Source organism: Triticum dicoccoides, chromosome 3A (assembly GCF_002162155.2).
Source record: "Triticum dicoccoides isolate Atlit2015 ecotype Zavitan chromosome 3A, WEW_v2.0, whole genome shotgun sequence".
Classification (NCBI taxonomy): Eukaryota; Viridiplantae; Streptophyta; class Magnoliopsida; order Poales; family Poaceae; genus Triticum; species Triticum dicoccoides.
Genome location: NC_041384.1, coordinates 3,070,712 through 3,097,876, shown reverse-complemented (window position 1 = coordinate 3,097,876; position 27,165 = coordinate 3,070,712). Strand labels below are relative to the sequence as shown.

Sequence of the window (27,165 nt, the reverse complement as noted above, 5' to 3'; positions counted from 1 at the left end):
ACAACCTTCTCTCCCCCTCCCCCTCCTATTCTCGTCTCGCCGTCGCCGGAGGGCGCATTCCGGCAAAGCTCAGGTCGGCCCAAGGAAGGTGGCGGCAGGGCACTAGTTCCATGCTTGAGTGACGCGGAATTGAGCGCGAGCATGGGCGGCACGGGGCAGTTCAGGGTGTGGATGGGCGCCTGGTGCGGGGCGTGGGTGCGAGGCGCTGGGCCACAGCGAGGTGTGCCTTCAGATCCGCGCGACGGCATGGCGCGACAGAGGCATGGAGCTGCGGGCGACGGCGCCGCGGTAAGGGCTCAGCGTGGCGGCCCGGAGGCCTGGTGGTCGTGGCATGCGGCGCCAGTGTGGCCTGGGTGTCGACACCCTGCTCGGGTGCCTAGATCTGGGGACCTCCTTCCCCGATATATGGCTCTAGGCAGGCATCAAGGAGGGGGCTTGGCCGGGTTGCTCCTTGGTGGTGGAGGCGCAGCCGGGGGGCTGGCAGCTTGGTGCATAGGGTGCCGGTCAGCGTGAAGGAGCCATCGGTGTTGCTGCCTAGTATGTTCGCGGTGCGGCGCAGCGATGGGCGTGCGACCAGATCTTGGCTAGCCCAGACTTGATGATGGCGCGACGCTAGCGGCAGGAGATCCGACTGTTGGCGTGGCACACGAAGGTGGTTGGTCAGGTTGGTTGGCCGGTCCTTGGCTTTGGATGTTTGAGGCTGCCAGTGAAAACCGCCATTCGGCTGTGGCCGGAGTCATCATCCTCCTTTCCATCATGCTCCAGGGGAAACCCTAGATCTGTTCTCCCAGATCGACAATGATGAAGCTCAGATCTCCCTCTTGGGGCATTGTTTTGGAGTTGGATCTAGTCAGAGGGACCCGTGGCTCGTGGGTGGAGCAGATGCATGCCGGTCGTCGAGGTTGGGCAACTTGAGCACCCTTCACATGCGAGGAGCGCCAGATGAGTCATGTTGGTCGTTTCTCGTGGGATTGGAGCGGCATATGTCCGCGTCCTTTCAAGCATGTCGTCCCTCTCCAGTGTCGACGTGGTTGATGAATCTGCTCATGGCAGACTGGACTGATGCGATAGTTTCGGTGTGCACTCTGGTAGCGAGCGACGCTCGAGTGCCCGACTATGTGTGTTGTGAGTTGTCCGCCTTGCTGGCGTCTTGTATGTATTGTGCTGCTTTAGGCCTAGGTTGCTAGGTGTGGCTTGCCATTGTTCAGGTTTTCGCCCGGCTTTAATAAACCGAGCAATTCAGGTTCTTGTACCATCTTCGTCTTTACAATGAATATAACAGCTCTCCTGTTATTGTTCAAAAAAAACAAGTCCACTTTTCTCAAGCATAGGAGCATGCTTGAAAACTTTCTTCTAGTACATCAGGTGGCGAGGAGACTGCATGCGAGGAAATGCAAAGGCGCAATGTTGAAATTAGATATCTCTTGAGTTTATGACTACCTCTGGTGGCTGTTTGAAGTTCTATGACAGAAGGGTTTCTTCGCGAGTTTTTTGTTTTGGTAAAGAGCCCCCTCCCCCCTGCGTTCCATTTCAGTAAGAAAAGGAACCTCAAAACGAATTCCTTACAACCCCAACAATATATGTCTCCAGAACCCAGCAAACTAGCTCTCATACAGACTATCAAGATTACATGAGTTTTAAACCCTAAAGAAGGCACACGGGCCGGCAGAGACATCAACGATACCCATAGAACACCACATGGATAGAATCTTCCTCCTCGGGATGTTTTTGTCGGTATTCCAGTGTGGTTCTTCCTCCATGTGTTGCCTTCCCCACCGCCTCCTTCCACGACACAACTCCAAGCCACCTTTTACAATGAGTTAGTCTGGTCCCAGTGCAAAAGGTCTTTTCACCTCATCCAGGGCAAGGTCTGAAACTCCATTAGGGCCCCCCTTGCATTTCCTTGAAAGGGTTTTTCTAGTCCCTCAGATACCAAGAGACCAGTCCGAGTACCTGTTTCATAGATACCCAAGTAACCTTATTAAAAACAATAGAATTCCTAAAATTCTGTAGCCCCCACGGGACCGCAGAAAGTGACTACATTAAGATGAAGACATCTCTTATTACAGAGCCGTAACTTTGCAACTAACTCTTTTTTTTTCCTGAGTTTATCATAGGTCATGATTTTATTTTGCGAAAAGTGGCGTCGAAATTCTTGGACCCTTTGGGGAACCTTGACACTCCACACAGCACAGCAGGTAGTAGATACAAAGGTTGAACCCCTCTAAAATTAATAGCAGCATACAAGGATTTTAGAAGAGTAAACCCCTCTACTTTTTCGTCGTCTCTAAAGATACCGAATCTAAGAGTATTAAAATCAGGTCAAACCATTGGATCATCAACTCATCATAAAAAGTTGTCCTAAAAGTGCGTCTATTCTAAACCCATAGGGCGAAAAGTAGACAAAAGTTGGCATCATCATCACAGAGGAAAAAGAAAGGAGTTTACTCGACCATGGTCACCGTTGTAGGAACCGCCCGAGATTTGAGAAAAGAGTATCGTTTTCTTTAATTCGGTAAGCATTTATTCGCACAATCACATTAGTTTAGGCAGGTAAATAACGGCCCGTCGCAACCCACGCGCATTGTCCTAATAGTTAATTAAGAGAGGGGGAAAAAAGGCTGGTATTTATTTATGTGATAAAAGGAGGGAGCCAAAATGGGCATGCTATTAACTCTAGCCTAAGCAAGACACGGTGCTGAATCAATCATCAAGAAAGTAAGTAGAAGAGAAACCGCGTGGCAAGAGAGAGAGAGGGGAAGAAAAGAAGAGAATGGAAAGTGTTAAATAAATAAATAGATAAAATTAGAGAATGGAAAGCGGTGGTCAAGCTGATAAAAGTCGGTCCTTTTTCCTCTGCTCAGTAGAGTAGAGTGGACGAGTGGAATCCAGTCCAGCTACGGAGGCAGCAAGATCACGGGTGGGTGAGAGGGAGGGAGGAGAAGGGGAATTTTTGGTTTAGGAAAGAATTTAGTCACTGTTCATCTCGTCTCATGCTTGTTTCTCTTTCCGTCCGCGGTTACCTTCCCCTTCCCTGCATCCCCGCCGCCTTCAATGCCACCACCGCTCTTTCACTGCTGGATCTGATCTCCTGAGAGAGCTACCTTGTTCCAGGAGGCTCTTCTTCTTCCTCCTCCGGAATTCGGTGCGAATCCATCCGTGCGGGGATCTTTTGCTCCACCCGGGTTCGGGTTTCTTCTTGCCATTTCCTCCCCCGTTTCTTGAGGCAGTAGGAGGAGGAGGGGAAAGAATTTCCGCGCGAATCAGTCCGCGGATTTCCTTTCTCCCCGCCGGATTCGGTGCATGGAACAACCACCTTCCGTATCCAACACCAACAACAAGGCACTGCTGCTGCTGTGCTAGGCTAGGCTAGCCTCCAATCATGGCCTCCTCGCCCTCCCCCTCGCCGGGGGCCACCAAGGCCTCCCCGGCCGCCTCCGTCGCGCCCGCCACCGCCTCCCCGGCCCCGGTCAAGCTGCCCAACGACACCCCGGCCGACCCGCCGGCGGCCCCTCCCGCGCCCTCCGCGGCCGTGCCGCCGCAGACGCCCGCGTCCCCGCCGCCCCCTTCCCCGTCGCCTCCCCCGGACCCCGCCGCGTCGCCGCCGCCGGTCCCCCTCGCCTCTCCGCCGCCCACCCCGCCAGCCGCATTGCCGCCGCCCTCGCCGCCTGCTCAAGTGCCGCCGCCGCCCGCGCCTGCTGCCGACCCGCCCAAGCAGTCGCCTCCCCCGGACCCCGCCGCGTCGCCGCCGCCGCCGCCAAAGGCCACTTCTCCACCTCCAAGCCCGCCGGATCGCTCGACCGCGCCGCCCGTGCCGCGGTCACCACCGCCGCGGCACCCGGGGTCGCCGCCTCCTCCAACTGAGCCGCAGGCGCCGCCGCCCTCTGTCAGTCCCATCATCAAACCTCCCACCAGCCCCTCCCCAACCTCTCCCACCGTCCCTGCTACTCCCACCGCCCCCTCGCCGCCGTCGACGCCAGGTTTTGGTCCTCCATCTCTGCCTACCAGCCCAACAACAACCCCACCAACACCAATTGGTCCCAACATGCCACAGGACCCCTCATTGCAGGACAGCAGCCGCTCGCCGAGCAGCCATGGTTTGTCTAATGGCACAAAGGCGGGGATCGGCATCATCGTGGCGATTCTCGTGCTTAGTTTGATCGCCGCCGGGTGCTGGTACAAGAAGAAACGGAGGAGAATGACCGGTTACCATGCCGGGTTTGTGATGCCTTCACCCTCACCATCTGCTTCTCCACAAGTGCTACTAGGTAAGTGCATTCCTGTGCAATGAGCTCTGTAAGTGCATTATTCCTGTGCTGTGAGCTGATAACTGAAACTCGTTTTTTGTTCAGGGCATTCAGACAAAACTAAAGCCAACTACAGCGCCGGGAGCCCCGAGTTCAAAGACACAATGTCAGAGTACAGCATGGGCAACTGTCGCTTCTTCACCTACGAGGAAATGCACAACATCACAAACGGTTTCTCCGATCAAAACCTGCTGGGGGAAGGCGGCTTTGGGTCTGTTTACAAGGGTTGCTTGCCCGAAGGGAGAGAGGTTGCCATTAAGAAACTGAAAGATGGCAGTGGGCAGGGGGAGCGCGAGTTCCAGGCCGAGGTGGAGATCATCAGCCGCGTGCATCACCGCCACCTGGTTTCTCTCGTTGGGTATTGCATCTCGGGCGACCAGCGCTTGCTTGTCTACGATTTTGTGCCCAATGACACGCTGCACTATCATCTACATGGTATGTTTCGTATGGTGTTAGTTAACCTTTCATTTTGATGCTGCGCGACATCTTTTGATGTCCCGAGTTCCGACTGAACAGTCGTTGTATTTTGATTCTGCCGTGTCATATATAGGACGTGGAGTGCCGGTTCTGGAATGGCCAGCCAGGGTTAAAATCTCTGCTGGATCGGCTAAAGGAATAGCATATCTTCATGAAGATTGTAATGCCCATTCTCATTCATTTGCTTTCCATGCCCTGCTTTCTTCTCATCACACCTGAATTTTCTTCCCTTTGGCAGGTCATCCCCGAATTATCCACCGAGATATAAAATCCTCTAATATTCTGCTGGATAACAACTTCGAGGCACAGGTAACAATGCCATCTACATAACTCGGGAAACCCACTGTAATATGATTGTTGATACTGAATTGGATACTGTGCATGTACCAGGTTGCTGATTTTGGTCTTGCAAGACTAGCCATGGATTTTGCTACGCATGTAACTACACGGGTGATGGGAACTTTTGGGTAAGTATAAGAAGCTGACTGGTACACGACAATAGTTCACATTTGCTCATCTTCTGATGATATTATTTTTATTAATTTAGGTACATGGCTCCAGAGTATGCATCCAGTGGCAAATTGACAGAGAAATCTGATGTCTTCTCTTTTGGCGTTGTCCTCTTAGAGCTCATTACTGGTAGAAAGCCCGTCGACGCATCAAATCCATTGGGTGATGAGAGCCTTGTCGAGTGGGTAAGCTTTATTACTAAATGAGGATTTCAGCTCTGTTGAAACAATGGGAAAGTAGCCACATGATAGCCCTGATTCATTCACTAGTAACTGAATCTTAATATGAAAATCTACTACATTACCAATATTCATAGACAATGTGATGATGATCAAATCTTTCAGTTCCAGTTATTTGTCATGATTATTCGTAAAGGTTATAATATGTGTACCATGTGAAGTCGTGAACCAGCCAACTGAAAACAGCTTCCGACACAATCCTGTTGTAACTCTGGTTTATAAGATTGATCCTCTGTGGTCAGCAACATTTCCTGACCCCCACAGTTATCTGCAGGCTAGGCCACTGCTGACCCAAGCGCTCGAGACTGGCAATGCAGGGGAGCTGCTGGACCCCAGGCTGGACAAGAACTTCAACGAGGTCGAACTGTTCCATATGATCGAAGCGGCAGCAGCCTGCATCCGATACTCGGCAGCCCGGAGGCCCCGGATGAGCCAGGTACGAGGATATCGATGAGATTACATGCACCACATCATCTTTTCAGAACAGCAACTACACCACATCCCATTGGATTGGACCAGAGGTTAAAACATTTTTATCACCGGCACATCTGCTCTGTCTCAGGTGGTGCGTGCTCTCGATAGCCTAACCGACGTCGACCTGACCAACGGGGTGCAGCCGGGGATGAGCGAGATGTTCAACGCCCCCAACACCGCGGAGATCAGGCTGTTCCAGCGGATGGCGTTCGGGAGCCAGGACTTCACGACCGACTTCACTCAGTCCAGCAGCTGGAACAGCAGCCGTCAGGGCGGAGACGCCGATGCCTCTGGTGGGCCGATGCACTCGCAATTGCAACCATAGTAGTGTAACTAGCTAGGGTGGGGGTATTACTGCTCCTTGGTTCATTTCATGCAATTCTTTGGGTGGATCGTCCGTCTTCGGGTTTTTTTTTCTTGGGGTCGTCGTCTCGGCTGACTGACAGATGGATGCATATAGCGTGCTGGGAGCCGTCTATGAATAGGATGGGCCGCAAGTCACTGACTCTTGGAGGGGAATTGTGCGCCTGGTTGATTGGTTCTGTGTGGACTCTTGGGAATCATGGGCGTGGTAAGAAAAGAAATGCTTGGTTGTTATGTGGGCTAGATTCTTGGTGTAGGTGGAGCTGAGAGGGACATGGAATTATGCAGAGGCTTGTGCGCATGAGCGGTGAGGTGGGATGGAGGCTGTGCGTTGCGTTGCACATGAGAGAACGTGGATGGGTGAAGGGAAGGGAATAATATATCTGTCATGTCCACTTTAATTTGGCTCTTTCCCTTTTCTCTAATCCTCGTGAGAAGATGCAAAAAGCTTTGCACATCCTTTTTGTAATTTTTCTCTCTTGTTTTCTTTTGTTTTTTGGGTGAGGTGTTTTTCAGTTGCTCGTGTTTTAACCCACATGGACCATGATCTGAAACTAGTAAGATCCTCTGGCTGCGGAGTCACGACACGGTAGAACCGCAGACACCACACATATTTTTGTTGGACGTAGACGACTCGTGTCTAAAAAACAATGACATGGAGATTGCCAGGTTAGCGGTAAAATGCAAAACTGTTACTGAAGATAGTGGTGGGGTGGGCGAGAAAAAAGAATACACGATGAGATGAGTTGAGATGGAATCAAGGATGTCATGAAGAATTTAAGCAAGGGAGGTCATGAAGAATCAAGGATGGAATGGGTTGAGCAGCCAAATTTGACCTCCCCCTATCCCATGATTAGATGAGTTTGATCAACACACACCCACACGAATACACGATGACAGACACCAACTGTGGTGCATTATGTGTGACGGTGGCCCATGCGCATCACCACTGCTCCCACCACCTACTACTGGGGTGCGGATTCTCTACCTTGCCATGGGCAAGGCAGGAGCTACAATGTTCCACCTTTGTCCGAGAGACATTGGATCAAAAATGAGCGGTCTAGATCGGGACAAAGACTGTTGGTTCAGATTTGGACGGTCCGTTCTTGGTCCAAGAGACGAAAGAAGTGAAACAAGGTAGAGAATCCACAACAATCCACAACCCTACTACTGGTACTACTAGTACTACTACTACTGCTAATCAGACGAGCTAGCAACGTGGGGAAAGGGACGGAGACACGAGCCATTGTGTACCTCTCAAAACAAGAACAATAATTTCGCTTAAGGGAAACCGGAAATGGGAAGCCCTTCTTTTCTGTTCTTCAAGAAAAAAAAAACTCAAAAGAAGAAGAAGAAGCCAAGAACACCGACAAAGGCAAGAAGAATCGCTCGGCGGTGGGTGGCCATGACCCGAAAAACCGCAAGGCATGTGTATATTTGTATAAAGCTTAGGTTCTTACTACTCCCTTTGTACCACAATACTTGTTGTTGGGAGAACTTGTACTAGCTTTCTCTAACTACAAGTATTTCGCGGTACAGAGGGAGTATATGTTTTTGCTAATGGCGTACAGACTCCGCTATGCTCAGCTACAAATCCTATCATGTCCGCAGGAAAAAAAAGGAGATGAGAAATACCCTACCAAAACCTGATTATTTGCTATGCCCACATGATTGCAACTCACAGTCACACAATTATTTGCTCCACAACATTTAGTTGCTGAAAGGATGCGCGAGCAGCACACGGTCACCTTATTATCTTCACATTTTCCATCCATCGATGCATCATGTTCCGACTTAATACACCATGGATCACTCATGGTTTGGTAACTTCGCATCACAGCGAGGAACGCAGGCGCGACGAAGATTGCCTGCATCATCATCAAGTCAGAATCGCTAAGGCGGCGGTGGCCCAGAAAAAGCTCTATTCCACTTGTTAATCGTGTTATTTTGTACTGCACCCTTGATTATTATTACTATTCCACTTCGGCCAGATCGTCAGCGTGGTAAAGACCACAAGACTTCTTTATGGAAGGAAATCTGAGGAGCACATGAGAAACTTACATGGACTCTACGACGATGGCTGAAGCACCACCTCCGCCGTTGCAAACTCCGGCAACCCCAAACTTGCCCTGTTTCTGTCTAAGAATCTGCGGTGGAGCAAAAAAAAAAGTTCAACAGTATGAAATTGGATGCAACTATACCAAAGGACAGGACAGCAGCAAGATCAAGATATCCAACTTAAATAAAAACTATTGTTTTAGCTTAAGAGGAGAGAGATTCCAGAGCTACTCTACCAAGGCAAAGGAACGGTCAATATCCTTGCAGATTATAAACAATTTTGATGAAATATAACAGGAGGACGAACCAACACTACGACAGCAGAAGGCCATGAATCTATCACAGTCTCCCATTTTGTATGGGATGGAAACATACATACCCCGAGCAAGGTGACTATGATTCGGGCACCACTGCAACCGATAGGATGGCCCAGGGAAACAGCGCCACCACTTATATTCAGTTTTCCCTGAAATAGTTAAATGCCCATTAATATTTATAAAACTGTTTCCAATTACATATTTTCTGAAAAAGATAGTTTACTGAAGTTTTTTAGCAGCTTACAGGAGAGATGCCAAGAAGTCTCTGATTTGCCACTGCAACAACCTGCCAATGTCCAGAAGAATATAGCTAAGTCTCACCTTCATGCTTCAGGTCTGATTATACTCTTAAAAAGTATGAAAAGACCATTCACATACCGAGAAAGCCTCATTTATCTCATAATAATCTATTTGTGAATCTCGGAGACCTGAATTTGATATAGCCTTTGGGATAGCAAGAGCTGGAGTTGTTGTAAATAGCTCAGGTGCCTGAATCGTAAGGAGTGTCAATACAACAAACTCTTTGTAATAATGCATAATAACAAGATAAAAGAAAAATAATGAACACGAATCATACGGGAAAGGATCATTGGATGAGAGTAGCCAGGTTCACAGTTTTGAGACAGGGGAAAGGATAATGTTGGTACAAGTCATTCATTATAACAAGAACAATGGGTCGAGATTTCTCAAATGAAATTTGTCTCACCAACAATGAATAATAACAAGGCATGTAAGATTTACCTGAGCAGCATCAGCATACCCTCTGATCCTTGCAATAACTTGAAGGCCAAGGTTCTTGGCTTTCTCCCCACTGACTAGCACAATTGCAGCAGCACCGTCGCTGAACATTGGAAGATAAGAATGACACTACAGTTACACTTCCAAGTAAACATTGCTTTACATAACTTATATTAACCATGGAGAAAGCCTACGAAATAATATAGCTTCAGTACACTCTTAAGATGATACATTTACTACTGAAGATATACAACACAGTTTGGCTGCATACTGCATACTGCATACAGAAGGTAGCCTGGCCGTGTAAAAATAAAGCTACAATGCTACACTAAGAAGTATTATAATTCTGAATGATACTTCGATCACGGAGCTCAATATCTACTACTCCCTCTGTTCACTTTTATAAGACCTTGAAGACATTTCAGACAATGTGCAAACCAGCCCATTTTGAGTTGTCTAAAACGACTTACAAAAGTGAACGGAGGGAGTAGCTTTCAAATGCTTCATTCAAGATTGTGATAGCGTACTGGACTGTGGCTGCACGTTAGCTACTCCGCAAGATTTTCCATCTAAGAAACTATCCACAGAGATAGTAAACGACTAGTCAGAGTACGAAAACAGCGAACCTTATACTAGAAGAATTGCCGGCAGTCACAGAGCCATTCTTCTTAAAAGCCGGTCCAAGTTTCTTCAGCTTCACTGGATCGTACTGTGCACATGGATCACCAGACGAAACATGTCAAAACCAGAAGGAGAAGAATAAAATGGGTGTGCTGATGGTTACTATTGCCACAGCTTAATTTCTGTATTCTATTGAATCCGCAATAGTAAAATTGAACCATGTCGGTTTCAATAAAAATCAAAACATGCCTAAATGACATCAAAGGAATCCCTCTGTAAGACAGATTCCATAAATTTGCGAGATTGCAGGACTACCTACCTTTGCAAGACTCTCATCCTTGTCAACAACAACTGGTGGTCTGCCTCTACCGGAAGGAATTTCAACCTGGTCAACAACAGATGTTTGAAATTGGTACCTAAGCGTCAATATTTCATACAGAAGAAGAGTTTTGGTTGGGCCCTCAAATAACGCGCATACCGGAACAATTTCCCAATCAAACGCGCCGCTGTCTCGAGCCGCTAGTCCAAGCTCATTGCTCTGTACGGCATAAGCATCCTACATGAAAGAGCAAGTTCGTTCAGATAACTAGATGTGCAGTTCTAGCTGTATAAAAAGTCTGAAACTCATAAGGATCGGTCAGAAATGCTGGCAACCTGCTCCTCCCTTGTAATCGAGTGCTGATCTGCACAGAGCTCAGCGCACATCCCCATATGGAAATCATTGTACACATCCCACAACCCGTCTTTCAGCATCCCGTCGATCAGGACATCATGCCCAAACCGCGATCCTCGTCTGCGTTTCATCTCCACAGGAGGTCACTATAAGCAATTAAGCTACACAAGAGAGGACCCTGGCTCCACCAAAAGCTATAACAATAAAGAGAAAAACATGCGAACCTTGCTGTGGCAGCGTATTTGGGGGCATTGGACATGCTCTCCATGCCGCCGGCGACCACGACGTCGTTGATCCCCAGCTGAATCGACTGCGCAGCAAGCATGACAGCTGCGAGGAGCAGGCCAACAACATAAGTTTATGAGCAGCAGTGACAACTGACAAGCAACTTTGCAGGTGAGGAGATGAAAATTTTGGATACCCTTCATCCCCGAGGAGCAGACTTTGTTGACGGTGGTGCAGGGGACGGTGTTGGGCAGGCCGGCGCCGAGGGCGGCCTGCCTGGCGGGGGCCTGGCCGAGGTTGGCGCTGAGGACGTTGCCCATGAACACCTCCTGCACCAGCGCCGGGTCGACGCTGGCTCGCCGGAGAGCACCTGATCAATCAATAGGATGTAAGACGTCGGAGGATGGCTGACCGGCCGACAGCTCGGATCCGGCCACCGCGAGGCGATTTGAGCAACTGCTTGATTACTAGTGGCGGGGGAGTGAGAAAGAAGAGAAATTTCGGTACCCTGGATGGCGACGGAGCCGAGCCTGGTGGCGGGGAGGGAGGAGAGGGAGCCGAGCAGGGCGCCGATGGGCGTGCGGGCGACGCCGACGACGCACACGTCCCTGGGATCCAGGCCGCCGTCGGGGGCGCTGGTGCTCGGGGGCGGCGCCATGGCGCGGTGGTGGACTGCCTCGGCTGTCGGCTCCTACCCCTCTGTCTCCGTGCTCGCCGCCGGCGGGTGGATTGATTTGGCCGGAGAGAGAGAGAAGTCAGAGACGGGGACGGCAGCGGCGAGAGGGATGGGGAATGGCGTGCCGTTAGAGGACAACGGAATGCCGTTCCGGGCCTGGACTCTACCAGATAAGCTGGGCTTGCCTTCTAGACTGGCCCAGCATATTTTTTTATTCTAAAAAAAAAGACAGCATTTTCTTCTCCCATGCAAAACATGATCTATTATAAGAAAAAGAGTTTCCCCCGCTTTATATTATAAAGCATACCACCAAGCATCCGAAGTCACAAAGTCAAGTACAATAAGTCGTAGAATCATGCTGGGGGCACAGCAAGACGAGCCCCAAATAAAGCTAAGAGGAGACTCTAATCCGGCTCGGGAGGAGGAGGTGGTGGCGGTGGAGGAGGAGCAAAAGACGCTGCCGAGGCATGAAGACCCGCCATGATGTTGTCGATGACGCCTCGGTCGCTCTATTATTAAGAAGAAGAAGAAACAGACAAGGCGAGAAATGATCTATTATCCATCACTTGGTGATGAGCAGGACGATGAGGTCCCAGACGACGACGCATCGCTCCGTCGTCTCGCGATCCATGTCGGCCATCGGAGGTTTTTTGTGGATCCCCTTAAACGCGTTCTCGCATGCATTGCCCGCGGCCTTCGCCTCGGACACGATCTTCAGTGTGTCGGCATAGTGCCCACCGTTGAAGCTGGGGCGGGCGTCGACCATGAGTTCGGTTGCCGCAATGACATGTGCCTTGACACATACAGTATATCCCACGCAGGCCCCTCGGGTTTGCCCTGGTGCTTACCGCCTAGGTCACAGATGACCGCGGCATTCTTCTTGGCGGTGTTGGTGGCGATTTGCAGGGCGACGCTGGCGAGGTCATGCTCGGTGGACGCGTGGCCGCTCTTTGGGTCGGCGCTTAGCACGGCCACGCACAACGCGGGGTTAGTGGTCTTCTTGCATGTGCGGGCGATGAAGTCGATGTCGCTGCGGGCGGCGGGGAGGCCGTAGGACAAGGCTGCGGGCGGCGGGGAGGCCGATGAGGTCACACTCGATGCTCGCGTTGCGCGCTCTTCTTCTCCCCCTCCAAAGCCCCGCGTGCGCCGGCGCCGGCGACCCGCACCCATGGACGCACGCGCCGGCACCCCGCTCACCCCGTCCTATAGCCGCGACCCCCCTGCCCCCGCCGCCGCTGCCACAAACCCTAGCCCGGGTGGCGTTGGCCTCGCCGCCGCCGGAGCTCCTCCGACGAGCGGCCTCGCGCGCGGCCTCTTCATGCCGCCGCGGATGACCTCGGCGGCGGGTGGCGTCGCGCCGGCGCCGGCCCGAGCCGCCGCCCCTCCTCCTCAAAGCTCCCCAATGCGGCGCGGCTAAAGAAGGGCAAGACATCGACGAAGAAAAACAAGGTGGCGGACGGCTCCGGCACCTCCAAGGCGAAGAGGAAGAAGCTTGCGGGGCGTGCGACGGGCGCGGCGGCTGCCGAAGCGCCGGCAAGCTCACTCATTGAGCCGGCGGCCGGCGCGCACAACATGTTCGATGAAATGCCTCCAAGGTAAAAAAATTCTAACTTTTCATTTTATTGTTCTTTTTTGAATGCATTCGTCACATATAGATAGCTTATTTGCATTGTGCAAAAAAAATTGTTGTCTCAATGATGATGCATACATGTCAACGATGGGTGTTGGCTCCAACAATTCGCATTGGTCTCAAACCAATGACATGCATTTTGAAGACCATGAGTTCGAGGTGGACGAGGAGGGTGAGGGCATTGTCGGCGCACCGAAAGGAAGAGCGGGCAATTACACCAACACCGATGACATCTTACTATGCAATACTTGGTTGCAAGTGTCGAGGGATCCATCCGTTGGAGGCGATCAAAGTAGAGATGCTTATTGGAACCGGATGAAGGAACACTTTGATGCTCGCAACGTGAGTGGAATTGACCGCTCCAACCGATCACTTAGGTCCCGGTGGTCGACAATCAACTCGGATTGTCAAAAATGGGCGGCTTGTCAAAAGGCGGTTGACAAGTTGAACCCAAGTGGCACAAATGAGGACGATAGAGTAAGTGCCATTTCATCTTACATGTTGGTGCTAAACTTGCTTTGTTTTGCTTGTTGTTGGTGCTAACTTGCTTTCTTTTCATGTAGTTCAACATTGCGCAAAACTTGTTCAAAGAAGAGAAGAGAAAAACCAAGCAGGGGAAGATCAAGAAAGGAAGGGTCTTTACTTTGCCTCATTGCTATGATGTGTTGAAGGATGATGAGAAATGGAAGAAGCGTGAAGATTTGTATGATTTGCATTTGAGCGACAAACGGAAGCGAACAATTAAGTTGGATGATGATGGTGATGAGGATGATGCATCAAGTGATGACGGCAAGAGAAGCCCTACACCCAACTCGGTTTCTTACTCGAAGCCAAAGCGACAGGATGGGTGCAAGAAAGACCAAACCCAAAAGAAGAAGAGGAAAGGAGATGATGAGCTCAAACATGCTATGGAAGCTATTGTGAAGGCAAGAAAAGAAGCCAACGAGGTGAGGAAAATGGCAAGGACCCAAGATGCCGCGGCCGAGGAGAGGAGGTTGGCGGCCGAGGAGAGGAGGGTGGCGACTGAGGAGAGGAAGGTGGCTTTGGAGGAGAGGAAGGTGAGCAATGAGGAGCGAACTAGGTTGTTGGAATGGGAGAAGCACTTGTTCTTCTTGGACACAACTAACCTCAATGCGGTGCAAAAGGAGTATGTCAATCTTGCCCAACAAGAAGTCTTGATCCAAAAAAAGAGCCATGGTTCGTGCAATGGGTGGCGGTGGCCTCGGCGCCATGGGTGGCGGTGGCCATGGCGCCATGGGTGCCATGGGTGGCTTCGGAGGTACCGTGGGCGGTTTAGGTGCAATGGGAGGCATGGCTGGCTTTGGAGCACCCCCCGACGCTATGGCCATGATGGGAGGCATGAGTTTTGCTTCTCTCATGGGAGGCATGGGTGCACCTCCGGCCGCTATGGGCGGAATGTCTTTCGATGAGCCTCCTCGCACACATTCTCATGAAGATGCCGTTGAAGATCTTGCCAACACCGTCGGAGCTTCACGTGATGTGGTGCGTGAGAGGGAGGAAGATTCATCTTCGGAGGCGGAAGAATCGTCTTCCGAAGATGAGGACGAGGACGAAGACGAGGACGAGGACGAGGAATGATGTGTCTTTCCTTTGTGTATTGAACTTGATTTGCATTTTGAACTTGGTTGGATGAACTTGTGGGCATGATTTTAAACTTGTGGGCATGAACTTCATTAACTTATTTGTGTGAAATTTTTATTGTGTTGAAAATGTTCATCATTTTGTGTTGAAAAATGCCATATGCAATGCACCGGCGGGTCGCGCGCGCTGCATTTCGGCGCGCTGCTGGAGCGACGCGCGCGCGCTGCATTTTAGCGCAGCCGTTGGAGCCACCGCTGCCGTCCGCCCCAAACCAGGCGAACGGCGCGCGGCAAATGCCTTTTTTGCGCGCGGCGCGTTGCGCGGCTGTTGGAGATGCTCTTAGTCCCAAACAAGTTGGGGTAGGCTAGAGGTGAAACCCATAAGATCTCGCAACCAACTCATGGCTCTGGCACATGGATAGCAAGCTTCCACGCATCCCTGTCCATAGCTAGCTCTTTGGTGATACTCCAATCCTTCAGGTCTCTCTTAACGGACTCCTCCCATGTCAAATTTGGTCTACCCCGCCCTCTCTTGACATTCTCCGCACGCTTTAGCCATCCACTATGCACCAGAGCTTCTGGAGGCCTGCGCTGAATATGCGCAAACCATCTCAGACGATGTTGGACAAGCTTCTCTTCAATTGGTGCTACCCCAACTCTATCTCGTATATCATCATTCCGGACTCGATCCTTCCTCGTGTGGCCACACATCCATCTCAACATACGCATCTCCGTCACACCTAACTGTTGAACATGTCACCTTTTAGTCGGCCAACACTCAGCGCCATACAACATTGCGGGTCGAACCGCCGTCCTGTAGAACTTGCCTTTTAGCTTTTGTGGCACTCTCTTGTCACAGAGAATGCCAGAAGCTTGGCGCCACTTCATCCATCCGGCTTTCGATGGTTCACATCTTCATCAATACCCCCATCCTCCTGCAGCATTGACCCCAAATACCGAAAGGTGTCCTTCTGAGGTACCACCTGGCCATCAAGGCTAACCTCCTCCTCACACCTAGTAGTACTGAAACCGCACATCATGTACTCGGTTTTAGTTCTACTAAGCCTAAACCCTTTCGATTCCAAGGTTTGTCTCCATAACTCTAACTTCCTATTTACCCCCGTCCGACTATCGTCAACTAGCACCACATCATCCGCAAAGAGCATACACCATGGGATATCTCCTTGTATATCCCTTGTGACCTCATCCATCACCAATGCAAAAAGATAAGGGCTCAAAGCTGACCCCTGATGCAGTCCTATCTTAATGCATCCAATGCATCCAATCGACAAATAAGTGTAAATTAATATACCTTCTTCATGAGAGGTAAAATAGATGTTGATACAAAAAATTATACCAAAATCAACTAATAAATGTGCTCTAGCAAAAACAAACTGATGTAGTGGCATGGAGTATATACTTTTATAATATGGATGGCATGCGAGAAAATCCTTATGATATGATCTGCCTTAATCACAATATATTTATTCATTTTGCTATATGGAGTGTAATAAGAAATCAAATAAATGAATGAAGGATCGAGTACTCTAAGTCTCCCGAATTCATTAGTGAATAAATATACATTTTTTTTGCAAATCAACAAATAAATGTACTCCCGTTGTGCTTTCCATGAGTCGGAATTTTGTTTAAAGAATGTAACAAATGAAGACAATCAAAGTTGATACGAAGTGTATCTGGACATGGCAATCCCACCACCTAAATTTTATCATTGAACAATGATTGATAAGTTGGTCAAGAAGAACAATTATGTACAATTAAGAACAGAGAAAGGAACAACTCTATCATGTTGAGACCGAAACTGTCGTCTAATCCCAGTTGCACATACACTTGGTATGAACTGTAAAATACAAAAAAATCTGAATTTTTGTCAACAAACTTTTTCTTAGTTTCCCCCCTGCAAAAAAATTGCTTATGTTTTAACCTACTTGCTCATTTCGTGATGATGATATGGGAAAAGAATAAAATATTTTTTTTGCCTAGACATTACGAATGTGTTTTCATCATGGCATTGATGATCTGGGAAAATTCAGGTTTTTTTTATGAAATTGTTCGACAGCTTGCTAGGAAAGAAAAGCCTACCGCGATGCAAACAGAGCACATAGGCCCCAGGCTAAGTTGTGATTTGCTTCTGGCCCCCCTCCCTGGGCGATATGGTACCAAACGGTAATATGTCTTGTATGCCCTAGGGCGAGGCTATGTCTCGCTTCGTGCGATACAGAAGCTAGTCTCGCCTGAAGAGCGCGAGACTGGACCGGCCGCGGGAGGCCACGGTCCTCAAAGCGCTCGCTATTTCTGTTTTCTTTCACATTGTTTTTGTATATATATACTTCTAAATATTCTAAATATATATATATATATTACAGAAACACTTTATATTTTTTAAATGTTAATCATGCATTAGAAAATGTTAAATGTCTATAGAAACAATATTTTAGGAACACTTTACATTATTCTCTGTTTTTTTTCTCGACAAGCAAAATATATCTATTACTGAGAGGAATAGACAAGCCGAGAAAATGATCTATTATAGATCATTTGGTGAGGAGCAGGCGGATGAGGTCGCCGGCGAGGCCACAATGCTCCGTCGTCTGACGGTCCATGTCGGTCACGGGAGACGTTTTGTGGATCGCCTTGAATGCGTTCTCGCATGTATCTCCTGCGCCCTTCGCCTCAGACACAATCTTCAACACATCAGCGTAGTCTCCAACGTTGAAGCTGGGGCCGGCACCAGCGATGAGGTCGGCTGCAGCAAGGACATGTGCCTTGACACATACATGCCACACTGGTGCCTCGGGTGTGCCATGGTGTTTGTAATCTAGGTCACAGATGGCCGCGGCATTCTTTCGGGTGGTGTTGGTGGCGATTTGCAGAGCAATGCTGGCGAGGTCATGCTCGGTGGATGCTTGGGCGCTCTTTGGGTTGGCCCTTAGCACGGCCATGCACAATGCAAAGTTATTGGTCTTCTTGCATGCGCGAGCGATGAAGTTGATGTCGGCGTGGGCGGCGAGGAGGCCATAGGACATGGCGACAACTACAATGAGAACCATAGCTAAGGATGTTGCAACGCTTGCCATTGTAGTTTACACTTTGTATGAACCTAGGCGTTGCTGTGTTGATATAATACACGAGACTCTACATATCTATATATGCACGGCACATGGGAGGAAATCATACTGATATGATACGCCTTAATGATGGTCTATTTGTTCTTTTTGCTAAAGGTAAGCACATATCAAATGTGTAATAGTACTTGCGAATCAAATAGTGATGTAGTTATTAAATGTAGAATAAATGCATCAAATCAAAAAATAAGGGTACCCCTACTTTCACTGAGCTTAGAATTCCCAAATTGATGTATCTTCTTTATGAGAGGAAAGATAAACTAATCTTTGATAGTAGAAATTTATACAAAAATCAACTAATAAATGAGCTCAAGTAAAAAAATAGTAAAGGCATTGATATGGAGTATAAATATTTATAGGTGGACATAATGTGAGAAAATAATTATAATATTGTCCGCCTTTATCATGATTTTTTTGGCTACACACCTGGTGGGGCCCACAGCTATAAATATTAAACAAAATTTTAAAAATATTTTTAGTATTTAAAAGTTATTAAATATCTAGAACCCTAAAAAGTACAACCAATTTTTTCATAGAAACGACTAAAAGACAAAGAGAACAAATAAATAACTAAAAAAACTCATGGAAAAGTGGGCCGGCCCATTTTTCCTGGCTATCAGGCGGAGCATATCCTATTTAACGCTACCAGGCCACCAATAAGAGGCAGCTCTTAATCAGCGCTACGAGCGCTGGGTTGCTGTACTGGCACTCACGTGCGCGTTCTCTTTGGGCCGGCTCATTAGCATGAGAGCTCGCTACTTGATCGCTCAACAGCTGGATCGCTCCCTCGACAGCTGGTCTGCTACAAAAAAAATCTCTAATTCGGTCGTTCCATAGACCGTTTGACCATGTTCATAGATATCTGGAAAACAATTATCAGTTTTGAAAAAAGGTTTATCAATTTGACGAAAATTTCACAACTTTGAGAAAAAAAATCATCGATTTTGAAGAAAAGTTCACAAATTTTAATAAAATCCATCGATTTTGAAAAAAGTTTATCGATTTTGAAGCAAAGTTCACGAAATTGAAAGAAGTTCATCGATTCTGTTAAAGAGTTCACGATTCTGGAACAAGTTCATTGTTTTTGAAGAAAAGTTATGAATTTCGAAAGTTCATGAATTTTGGAAAAGTTCATCGATATTTATAAAATGTCTAAGATTTTTTTAAAAGATATATTTTTATAAAGAAATGTTCATGAATTTGCAAATAATTTACACATTTAAGGAAAAAATAAAAGTAAAGGAAGATAAAAATAAGAATAAAAAAGAAAGAAAAAGGAACAAGAAAAGAAAGAAAAAGGAATAAGAACCATCCAAAAACCATTCAGCGAAGTAGGAAAACCGATTTGGGAAGCTTCCCAAAACCAGGGGCCTCCGTGAACTGAAAAGGGAGAAAATGAAAAGAGAGTAGTTAATTTTTTTGAGACTAAACACACTTTATTAATCATAAAAGTTCATAGAAATACAACGAATGTCTGGTGGGTTTATAAGCCATACATGACGCCCATAATCTAGGCCGAAAGCGTGTTTAGCGAGGCTATGTGCCTCGATGTTTGTCGATCTGCCCTCAAAGATGAAGTTGCATTGATCGAAGTCCGGTGCCGTCTCCTTGATCTCCTTAATAGTAGTAGCATATAATCCTCCTGTGCCTTCTTTGATGTCCCTGATCACGCCCTGGCAGTCCGAAGCAATAACAAGCCGGGGAAGATTCAAGTCCGATGCTAGAGCAAGCGCCTCACGACAGGCCAAGGCTTCTAGAGTTGCCGGATCCACCACTCCTGGGATCTTGATCACAGAGGCACCTAGGAATACACCCATGTCATCTCTGCATACGGCGCTGAACGTACCATCAAGGGTATTTCTCGCCGTTGCTTCATCAACTCTAATCTTCGCCACTCCCGGCGGCGGTGGTATCCATTTAGCCTGATCCTGGACCGGGTTTTGGGTCGCAGCTCCTCGAGTCACTTTGGGCTTGCATTCCTCGATCTCCCGAATGTACTTTGAAATGAAGCTATGTGTTGCCAACGGGCTCTGGAATACATTCTCATGCAGCGCCTGTCTCCTTGAGTGCCACAGCGCCCACATGGTGACCGTGACCTGGATGAACTCAGTCGGCGACAGCATTTCCAATAGGGCAAACAACCACCTCTTCGCGTCCAGCTCTGTTGTGTTGTTCAGAGCTTCAACTAGCTCCGGATCTTGCAGTGCCCACACACAACGAGCGACTGTGCAGTGTAGTAGCGAGTGTTTGTTGGGGAACGTAGCAGAAATTCAAAATTTTCTACGCATCACCAAGATCAATCTATGGAGTAATCTAGCAACGAGGGGAAGGAGAGTGCATGTACATACCCTTGTAGATCGCTAAGCGGAAGCGTTCAAGTGAACGGGGTTGATGGAGTCGTACTCGTCGTGATCCAAATCACCGATGATCCTAGTGCCGAACGGACGGCACCTCCGCGTTCAACACACGTACAACCCGGTGACGTCTCCTACGCATTGATCCAGCAAGGGGAGAAGGAGAGGTTGGGGAAGACTCCATCCAGCAGCAGCACGACGGCGTGGTGGTGGTGGAGGAGCGCGGGATTCCAGCAGGGCTTCACCAAGCACTATGAGAGACGAGGAGGAAGAGGGGTAGGGCTGCGCCAACAGGGAGATTGAATCGTGTGTTGGGCTGCCCCTTTGCTCAAGTATATATAGGGGGAGGGGAGGGGCTGCTGTAACACCCTCGATGCGACTATAGCTCCCACGTGTCGAGGCACGACTTAGAGACATAATCGCATTGAAGGCATATGTCGCAAGTCAGGTAATCATCACAAACATCCCATGTAATATAGATAATGAAAAGGGATAACATAGTTGGCTTACACTCGCCACGTCAATCAAGTACATAAATAACATACATCATCCAAACACTCATGGCCTGACTACGACGCCAAAATGAAAGATAACCCAACAAGCAACATGGTCCCGATCACCCCCAACAGGGCACCACTACTGATCATCAGGAAAAGAAACATAGTATCGCTGAGAGTCCTCGTCGAACTCCCACTTGAGCTCGAGCGCGTCACCTGGAGCGGAATCATCTGGACCTGCATCTGGTGTAATAGTAATCTGTGAGCCACAGGGACTCAGCAACCTCGCACCCTCGCGATCAAGACTATTTAAGCTTATAGGTAAGGCAAGGTAAATATAAGTGGAGCTGCAGCAAGCGACTAGCATATATGGTGGCTAACTTATTCGCAAAAGAGAGCGAGAAGAGGAGGCAAAGCGCGAGCGAGAAACTAGAGGACAACCTGCGCAAACATTACTCCAACACCGTGTCCACTTTCCGGACTCCGCCGAGAAGAGGCCATCATGGTAACTCACACGGTTGATTCATTTTAATTAAGTTAAGGTTCAAGTTATCTACAACCGGACATTAACAAATTCCCATCTGCCCATAACCGCAGGCACGGCTTTCGAAAGTTCAAATCCCTGCAGGGGAGTCCCAACTTAGCCCATGACAAGCTCTCACGGTCAACGAAGGAATAGACCTCCTCCCAAGATGTTCCAATCAGACTCGGTATCTCAATTCTTCAAGATACTTCGACAGGTTAAAACAAGACCAGCAACACCGCCCGAATGTGTCGACAAATCCCGATAGGAGCTGCACATATCTCGTTCTCAGGGCACACTCAGATGAGACATCCTACGAGTAAAACCAACCCTCAAGTTGCCCCGAGGTGGCCCCGCAGTCTACTCGGTTCGGACCAACACTCAGAGGAGCACTGGCCCCCGGGGGGGGGGGGGGTTAAAATAAGATGACCCTTGAGTTCGCGAAACCCAAGGGAAAAGGCTAGGTGGCAAATGGTAAAACCAAGGTTGGGCATTGCTGGAAAAGCTTTAATCAAGGCGAACTATCAAGGGGTTCCCATTATAACCCAACCGCGTAAGGAACGCAAAATCCGGGAACATAACACCGATATGACGGAAACTAGGGCGGCAAGAGTGGAACAAAACACTAGGCGAGAGGCCGAGCCTTCCACCCTTTACCAAGTATATAGATGCATTAAAATAACATGGCAATATAATGATATCCTAACAAGTAAATAAATGTACCAACAAGGAACGACCTTCAATCTTCACCTGCAACTAGCAACGCTATAAGAGAGGCTGAGCAAAGCGGTAACATAGCCAATCAACGGTTTGCTAGGACATGGTGGGTTAGAGGTTTGACATGGCAATTTGGGAGGCTTGAAAGCAAATGGTAGGCATCGTAGCATTGGCATAGCAAAAGAGCGAGCAAACTAGCATAGCAACGATAGTAGTGATTTCGAGGGTATGATCATCTTGCCTACAAAGCTGTCAGAGTTGACTGGATCCTCGAAAGCAAACTCAACGGGCTCCTCGTTAGCGAACTCGTCTCTCGGCTCTACCCAAACAAGACAAACAAGCAACAAGGATACAATCAACCACGTGCAAGGATCAAACAATATGATGCAATGATGATATGCTATGCGGGATGCGATGCGGGATGCATATGCAAGATGTGACAAGTAATGCATGAACCTGGCCTCAACTTGGAAATCCAAGTGTGCCACTGGAAATATGAGATTAAATCGCTTGAAAACGATATAAAGAACGCCGGAATCGGAGTTACGGTTTGGAAATGGCAAGCAATTCAAATATGGCACCGGTCTGCGATTTACAGCAAGTAGCCATCTAAATGCAATGAGATGAGCATGCTACAACACTCAAACATGGCAACAAAATACATGGCAGGGATGCATTCAAGATGCTTAACAAAAGTCTAGCACTGAGCCACGGCAAATTCATCCATTAACATGTTCAAACAAGCATGGCAAAAATGCATATAGTAAACAGATCTCAGACTTACTGAAATTAACACTTGTCTGAAATTTCAGATCAGGTGGCACTCTTCGGAGCAACAAAACTACATGCTACAGGACCTGAGCATGGCAAAGTAAAATATGGCATGGAGCTACTCAAAAAGCTTAACAAAATTCCCTTAGTGACCTTGAGCCAAAAGGGATCGGAAAACATATTAGCAAGCATGTGAACATAGCAAAAGCATAATCAGTTTTCAGACTTAGTGAAAACTGGCACATGCTGAAACATATCTCGAGTAGGAATGTTAACGAGCTCGATGCACTCACTATGGAGCAAGTCATGACAAGATAAGAATACATCTATCAAGAACACACAAAATGCAAGCTAGACATGGCAAGAACAATGGCATAGCATACACGGATCAACTACAACATTATCGGCAAAATTGCAAACAAGTTGACAATCTGCCCAGATTCACAAAGTAGCAAAAGTAGAGCTCGATTGACTCAAGCTAGGGTGCTCCATAATTGCAAACAAAGACATGGATGGATAGAGCACCACAATATGAATAGAACATCCTTACTGATCATCCTCAAAAGAGGCACATATCACTAGAAAACAACATGAACATATGACAACATGGGATAAACAGCTCAAGGACTTAGTGGAATTGCTAAGTCCCTGAAAACAGAATTACCAAGTGCCTCACTTGGCGAGCTTGCACTAGTCCCCACACACATCACAAAAATACATGGGTTGCACCTCTGGAAAGATGAAAAAACCCTTAACAAAACATAAGTAGAGCATCAGGGCATATCATGCACACAATAATCATGGCAAAAATGACAAAAGTCTAAATGGAGTAGCAAATCTGACAATTATCTCAAGTAGCCCTCTTCTAACAGCATTTTGGGCATCAAGATGAACTCAAATAAAAATGATGCAATGGAATGAAATGATGTACTCTCTGAGATGAACATTTTGACATGCTATATGCCCAAAACGGAGTTACGGATGCAAAGTTACGAGGCCATGAACAGGAGCATATGGATCTGAGAATTCGGGGACTTAGACAAAAAAAACACCTCCGAGATCTAGGGTTTACTGTTCATGGCACGCGAACCGAGGCGGCGGCGTGCGCACTCCGACGAGCCGGTGGTGGCCGAGGCCGGCGAGGAGAGGGCCGGGGAGGTCAGGCGGCGGCGGATCCGGTCGCTCCTCGACTGGATCTGGCCGGAGGAGGGAGGCGAGGCCGAGGCGGCAGTGTGGTCGGCGAGGCGCGGCCGGGCAGCGGAGGTCGGCGATGGCGGCGACGGCGCCGTGGCGGCTACGGTCGGCAAGGCGCGGGAGGTGGGGAGCGAAGGAGGCGGCGGCGGCTTCGGGCCCTCGGAGGCCGGCGCTGGGCCTGGCGGGCCCGCGCGGGTGGCGGCGCGGCGAAGTGGGGCGCTGCCACGTGGCGGCTTCCGGTTGGGGCGGCGGCGACGTCCGGCCCGGACGGACGTGTCCGGCCGGCGCGGGGACGATCTAGGTTTTTTTTTGACGAGGGGGATCCGAAATTTCGGGGAGAGACCTATTTATAGGCATAGAGGGAGCTAGGAGAGTCCAAATGAGGTGCGGTTTTCGGCCACGCGATCGTGATCGAACGATCTAGAAGATGGAGAGGTTTTTGGTGGGTTTTGGGCCAAATTGGAGGGGTGTTGGGCTGCAACACACACGAGGCCTTTTCGGTCCCTCGGTTAACCGTTGGAGTATCAAACGAAGTCCAAATGATACGAAACTTGACAGACGGTCTACCGGTAGTAAACCAAGGCCACTTGGCAAGTCTCGGTCCAATCCGGAATTGTTTAATCCCCACACACGATAGAAAGGTAGAAATGACCACCGGAGGAGAACGAAGCGCCGGAATGCAAAACGGACAACGGGGAAAATGCTCGCATGCATGAGACGAACACGTATGCAAATGCAATGCACATGATGACATGATATGAGATGCATGAAAACTATAACCACACACGGAGACAAAGACCCGAACCCGAGAAAATAAAATAACTTAACGCCGGAAACGGCAAGAGTTGGAGTACAAATTGGGTAAGTTACATCCGGGGTGTTACAGCTGCGCCCCCACCTAGGGTTCCCTCCCTAGGGGTGGCGGCAGCCCCCAGATCCCATCTGGGAGGCGGCCAAGGGGGAGAGAGAGGGGGGCGCACCTAGGGTGGGCCTTAGGGCCCACCTGCGCCTAGGGTTTGCCCCCTCTCCCCTTGAGGACGCCTTGGGCCTTGGAGGGAGGCGCCCCAGCCCACCTAGGGGCTGGTCCCTTCCCACTATTGGCCCATGTAAGCCTCCGGGGCTGGTGGCCCCACCTGGTGGACCCCCGGACCCCTCCGGTGGTCCCGGTACACTACCGGTGATGCCCGGAACAATTCCGGTGGCCAAAACCATACTTCCTATATATCAATCTTTACCTCCGGACCATTCTGGAACTCCTCGTGACGTCCGAGATCTCATCCGGGACTCCGAACAACATTCGGTAACCGCATACATACTTTCCCTATAACCCTAGCGTCATCGAGCCTTAAGTGTGTAGACCCTACGGGTTCGGGAGTCATGCAGACATGGCCGAGACAACTCTCCTGTCAATAACCAACAGCGGGATCTGGATACCCATGTTGGCTCCCACATGCTCCATGATGCTCTCATCGGATGAACCACGATGTCAAGGATTCAATCAATCCCGTATACAATTCCCTTTGTCCATCGGTATGATACTTGCCCAAGATTCGATCGTCGGTATCCCGATACCTTGTTCAATCTCGTTACCGGCAAGTCTCTTTACTCGTTCCGTAACACATCATCCGTGATCAACTCTTTGGTCACATTGTGCACATTATGATGATGTCCTAGCGAGTGGGCCCAGAGATACCTCTTCATTTACACGGAGTGACAAATCCCAGTCTCGATTCGTGCCAACCCAACAGACACTTTCGGAGATACCTGTAGTGTACCTTTATAGCCACCCAGTTACTTGTGACGTTTGGCACACCCAAAGCACTCCTACGGTATCCGGGAGTTGCACAATCTCATGGTCTAAGGAAATGATACTTGACATTAGAAAAGCTTTAGCAAACGAACTACACGATCTTTGTGCTAGGCTTAGGATTGGGTCTTGTCCATCACATCATTCTCCTAATGATGTGATCCCGTTATCAACGACATCCAATGTCCATGGTCAGGAAACTGTAACCATCTATTGATCAACGAGCTAGTCAACTAGAGGCTTACTAGGGACATGGTGTTGTCTATGTATCCACACATGTATCTGAGTTTCCTATCAATAAAATTCTAGCATGGATAATAAACGATTATCATGAACAAGGAAATATAATAATAACCAATTTATTATTGCCTCTAGGGCATATTTCCAACAGTCTCCCACTTGCACTAGAGTCAATAATCTAGTTCACATCGCCATGTGATTAACACTCACAGGTCACATCGCCATGTGACCAACATCCAAGAGTCTACTAGACTCAATGATCTAGTTCACATCACTATGTGATTAACACTCAAAGAGTTCTGGGTTTGATCATGTTATGCTTGTGAGAGAGGTTGTAGTCAACGGGTCTTGCCATATTCAGATCCCCATGTATTTTGCAAAACTTTATGTCATATCGTAGATGCTGCTACCATGTTCCACTTGGAGCTATTCCAAATTGTTGCTCCATTATACGTATCCGGTATCTCTACTCAGAGCTATCCGGATAGGTGTTAAGCTTGCATCGACGTAACTCTTTACGTCGAACTCTTTATCACCTCCATAACCGAGAAACATTTCCTTATTCCTCTATGGATAATTTTGACCGCTATCTGGTGATCTACTCCTAGATCACCTTTGTACCCTCTTGCCAGACATGTGGCAAGGCACACATCAGGTGCGGTACTTCAGCATGGCATACCGTATAGAGCCTATGATAAAAGCATAGGGGGACGACCTTCGTCCTTTCTCTTTCTTATGTCGTGGTCAAGCTTTGAGTCTTACTCAACTTCACACCTTACAACTCAGGTAAGAACCCCTTCTTTGACTGATCTATTTTGAACTCTTTCAAAACATGTCAAGGTGTGCGTTCTTTGAAAGTATCATCCGGCGTCTTGATCTATTTCTATAGATCTTGATGCCCAATATGTAAGCAGCTTTATCCAGGTCTTCCTTTGAAAATCACTCTTCAAACAACCGTTTATGCTTTCCAGAAATTCTACATTATTTCAGATCTTACAATATGTCATCCA

At 48.5% G+C, this 27,165-nt stretch overlaps 3 protein-coding genes and 1 pseudogene across 3 annotated transcripts; 1 reads left to right on the top strand and 3 right to left on the bottom strand.

The window, feature by feature from the left end:
• Positions 1-2,877: 2,877 nt before the first annotated feature.
• On the top strand, positions 2,878-6,830 carry LOC119266591 (proline-rich receptor-like protein kinase PERK8). Its single transcript, XM_037547825.1, has 8 exons — positions 2,878-4,268; positions 4,353-4,742; positions 4,858-4,944; positions 5,023-5,093; positions 5,175-5,251; positions 5,332-5,479; positions 5,808-5,969; positions 6,096-6,830. Exons 1-8 carry the CDS (start codon positions 3,383-3,385, stop codon positions 6,330-6,332), a joined length of 2,058 nt encoding a protein of 685 aa, XP_037403722.1. The 5' UTR covers positions 2,878-3,382; the 3' UTR covers positions 6,333-6,830.
• Positions 6,831-7,751: 921 nt separating this feature from the next.
• On the bottom strand, positions 7,752-11,823 carry LOC119266590 (acetyl-CoA acetyltransferase, cytosolic 1-like). Its single transcript, XM_037547824.1, has 13 exons — positions 11,510-11,823; positions 11,199-11,372; positions 11,002-11,107; positions 10,759-10,897; positions 10,583-10,660; positions 10,424-10,489; positions 10,110-10,192; positions 9,487-9,586; positions 9,124-9,234; positions 8,990-9,031; positions 8,808-8,894; positions 8,432-8,517; positions 7,752-8,238 (listed from the first exon to the last, which is right to left on the bottom strand). The coding sequence occupies exons 1-13, from the start codon at positions 11,658-11,660 to the stop codon at positions 8,205-8,207; spliced, it is 1,257 nt and encodes a 418-aa protein (XP_037403721.1). The 5' UTR covers positions 11,661-11,823; the 3' UTR covers positions 7,752-8,204.
• Positions 11,824-12,240: 417 nt separating this feature from the next.
• LOC119270835 lies at positions 12,241-13,252 on the bottom strand (annotated as a pseudogene).
• A 4,071-nt stretch (positions 13,253-17,323) lies between these two features.
• On the bottom strand, positions 17,324-18,031 carry LOC119270868 (pectinesterase inhibitor-like). The gene has a single exon (XM_037552914.1). The coding sequence runs from the start codon at positions 18,002-18,004 to the stop codon at positions 17,462-17,464; it is 543 nt and encodes a 180-aa protein (XP_037408811.1). The 5' UTR covers positions 18,005-18,031; the 3' UTR covers positions 17,324-17,461.
• Positions 18,032-27,165: the final 9,134 nt, after the last annotated feature.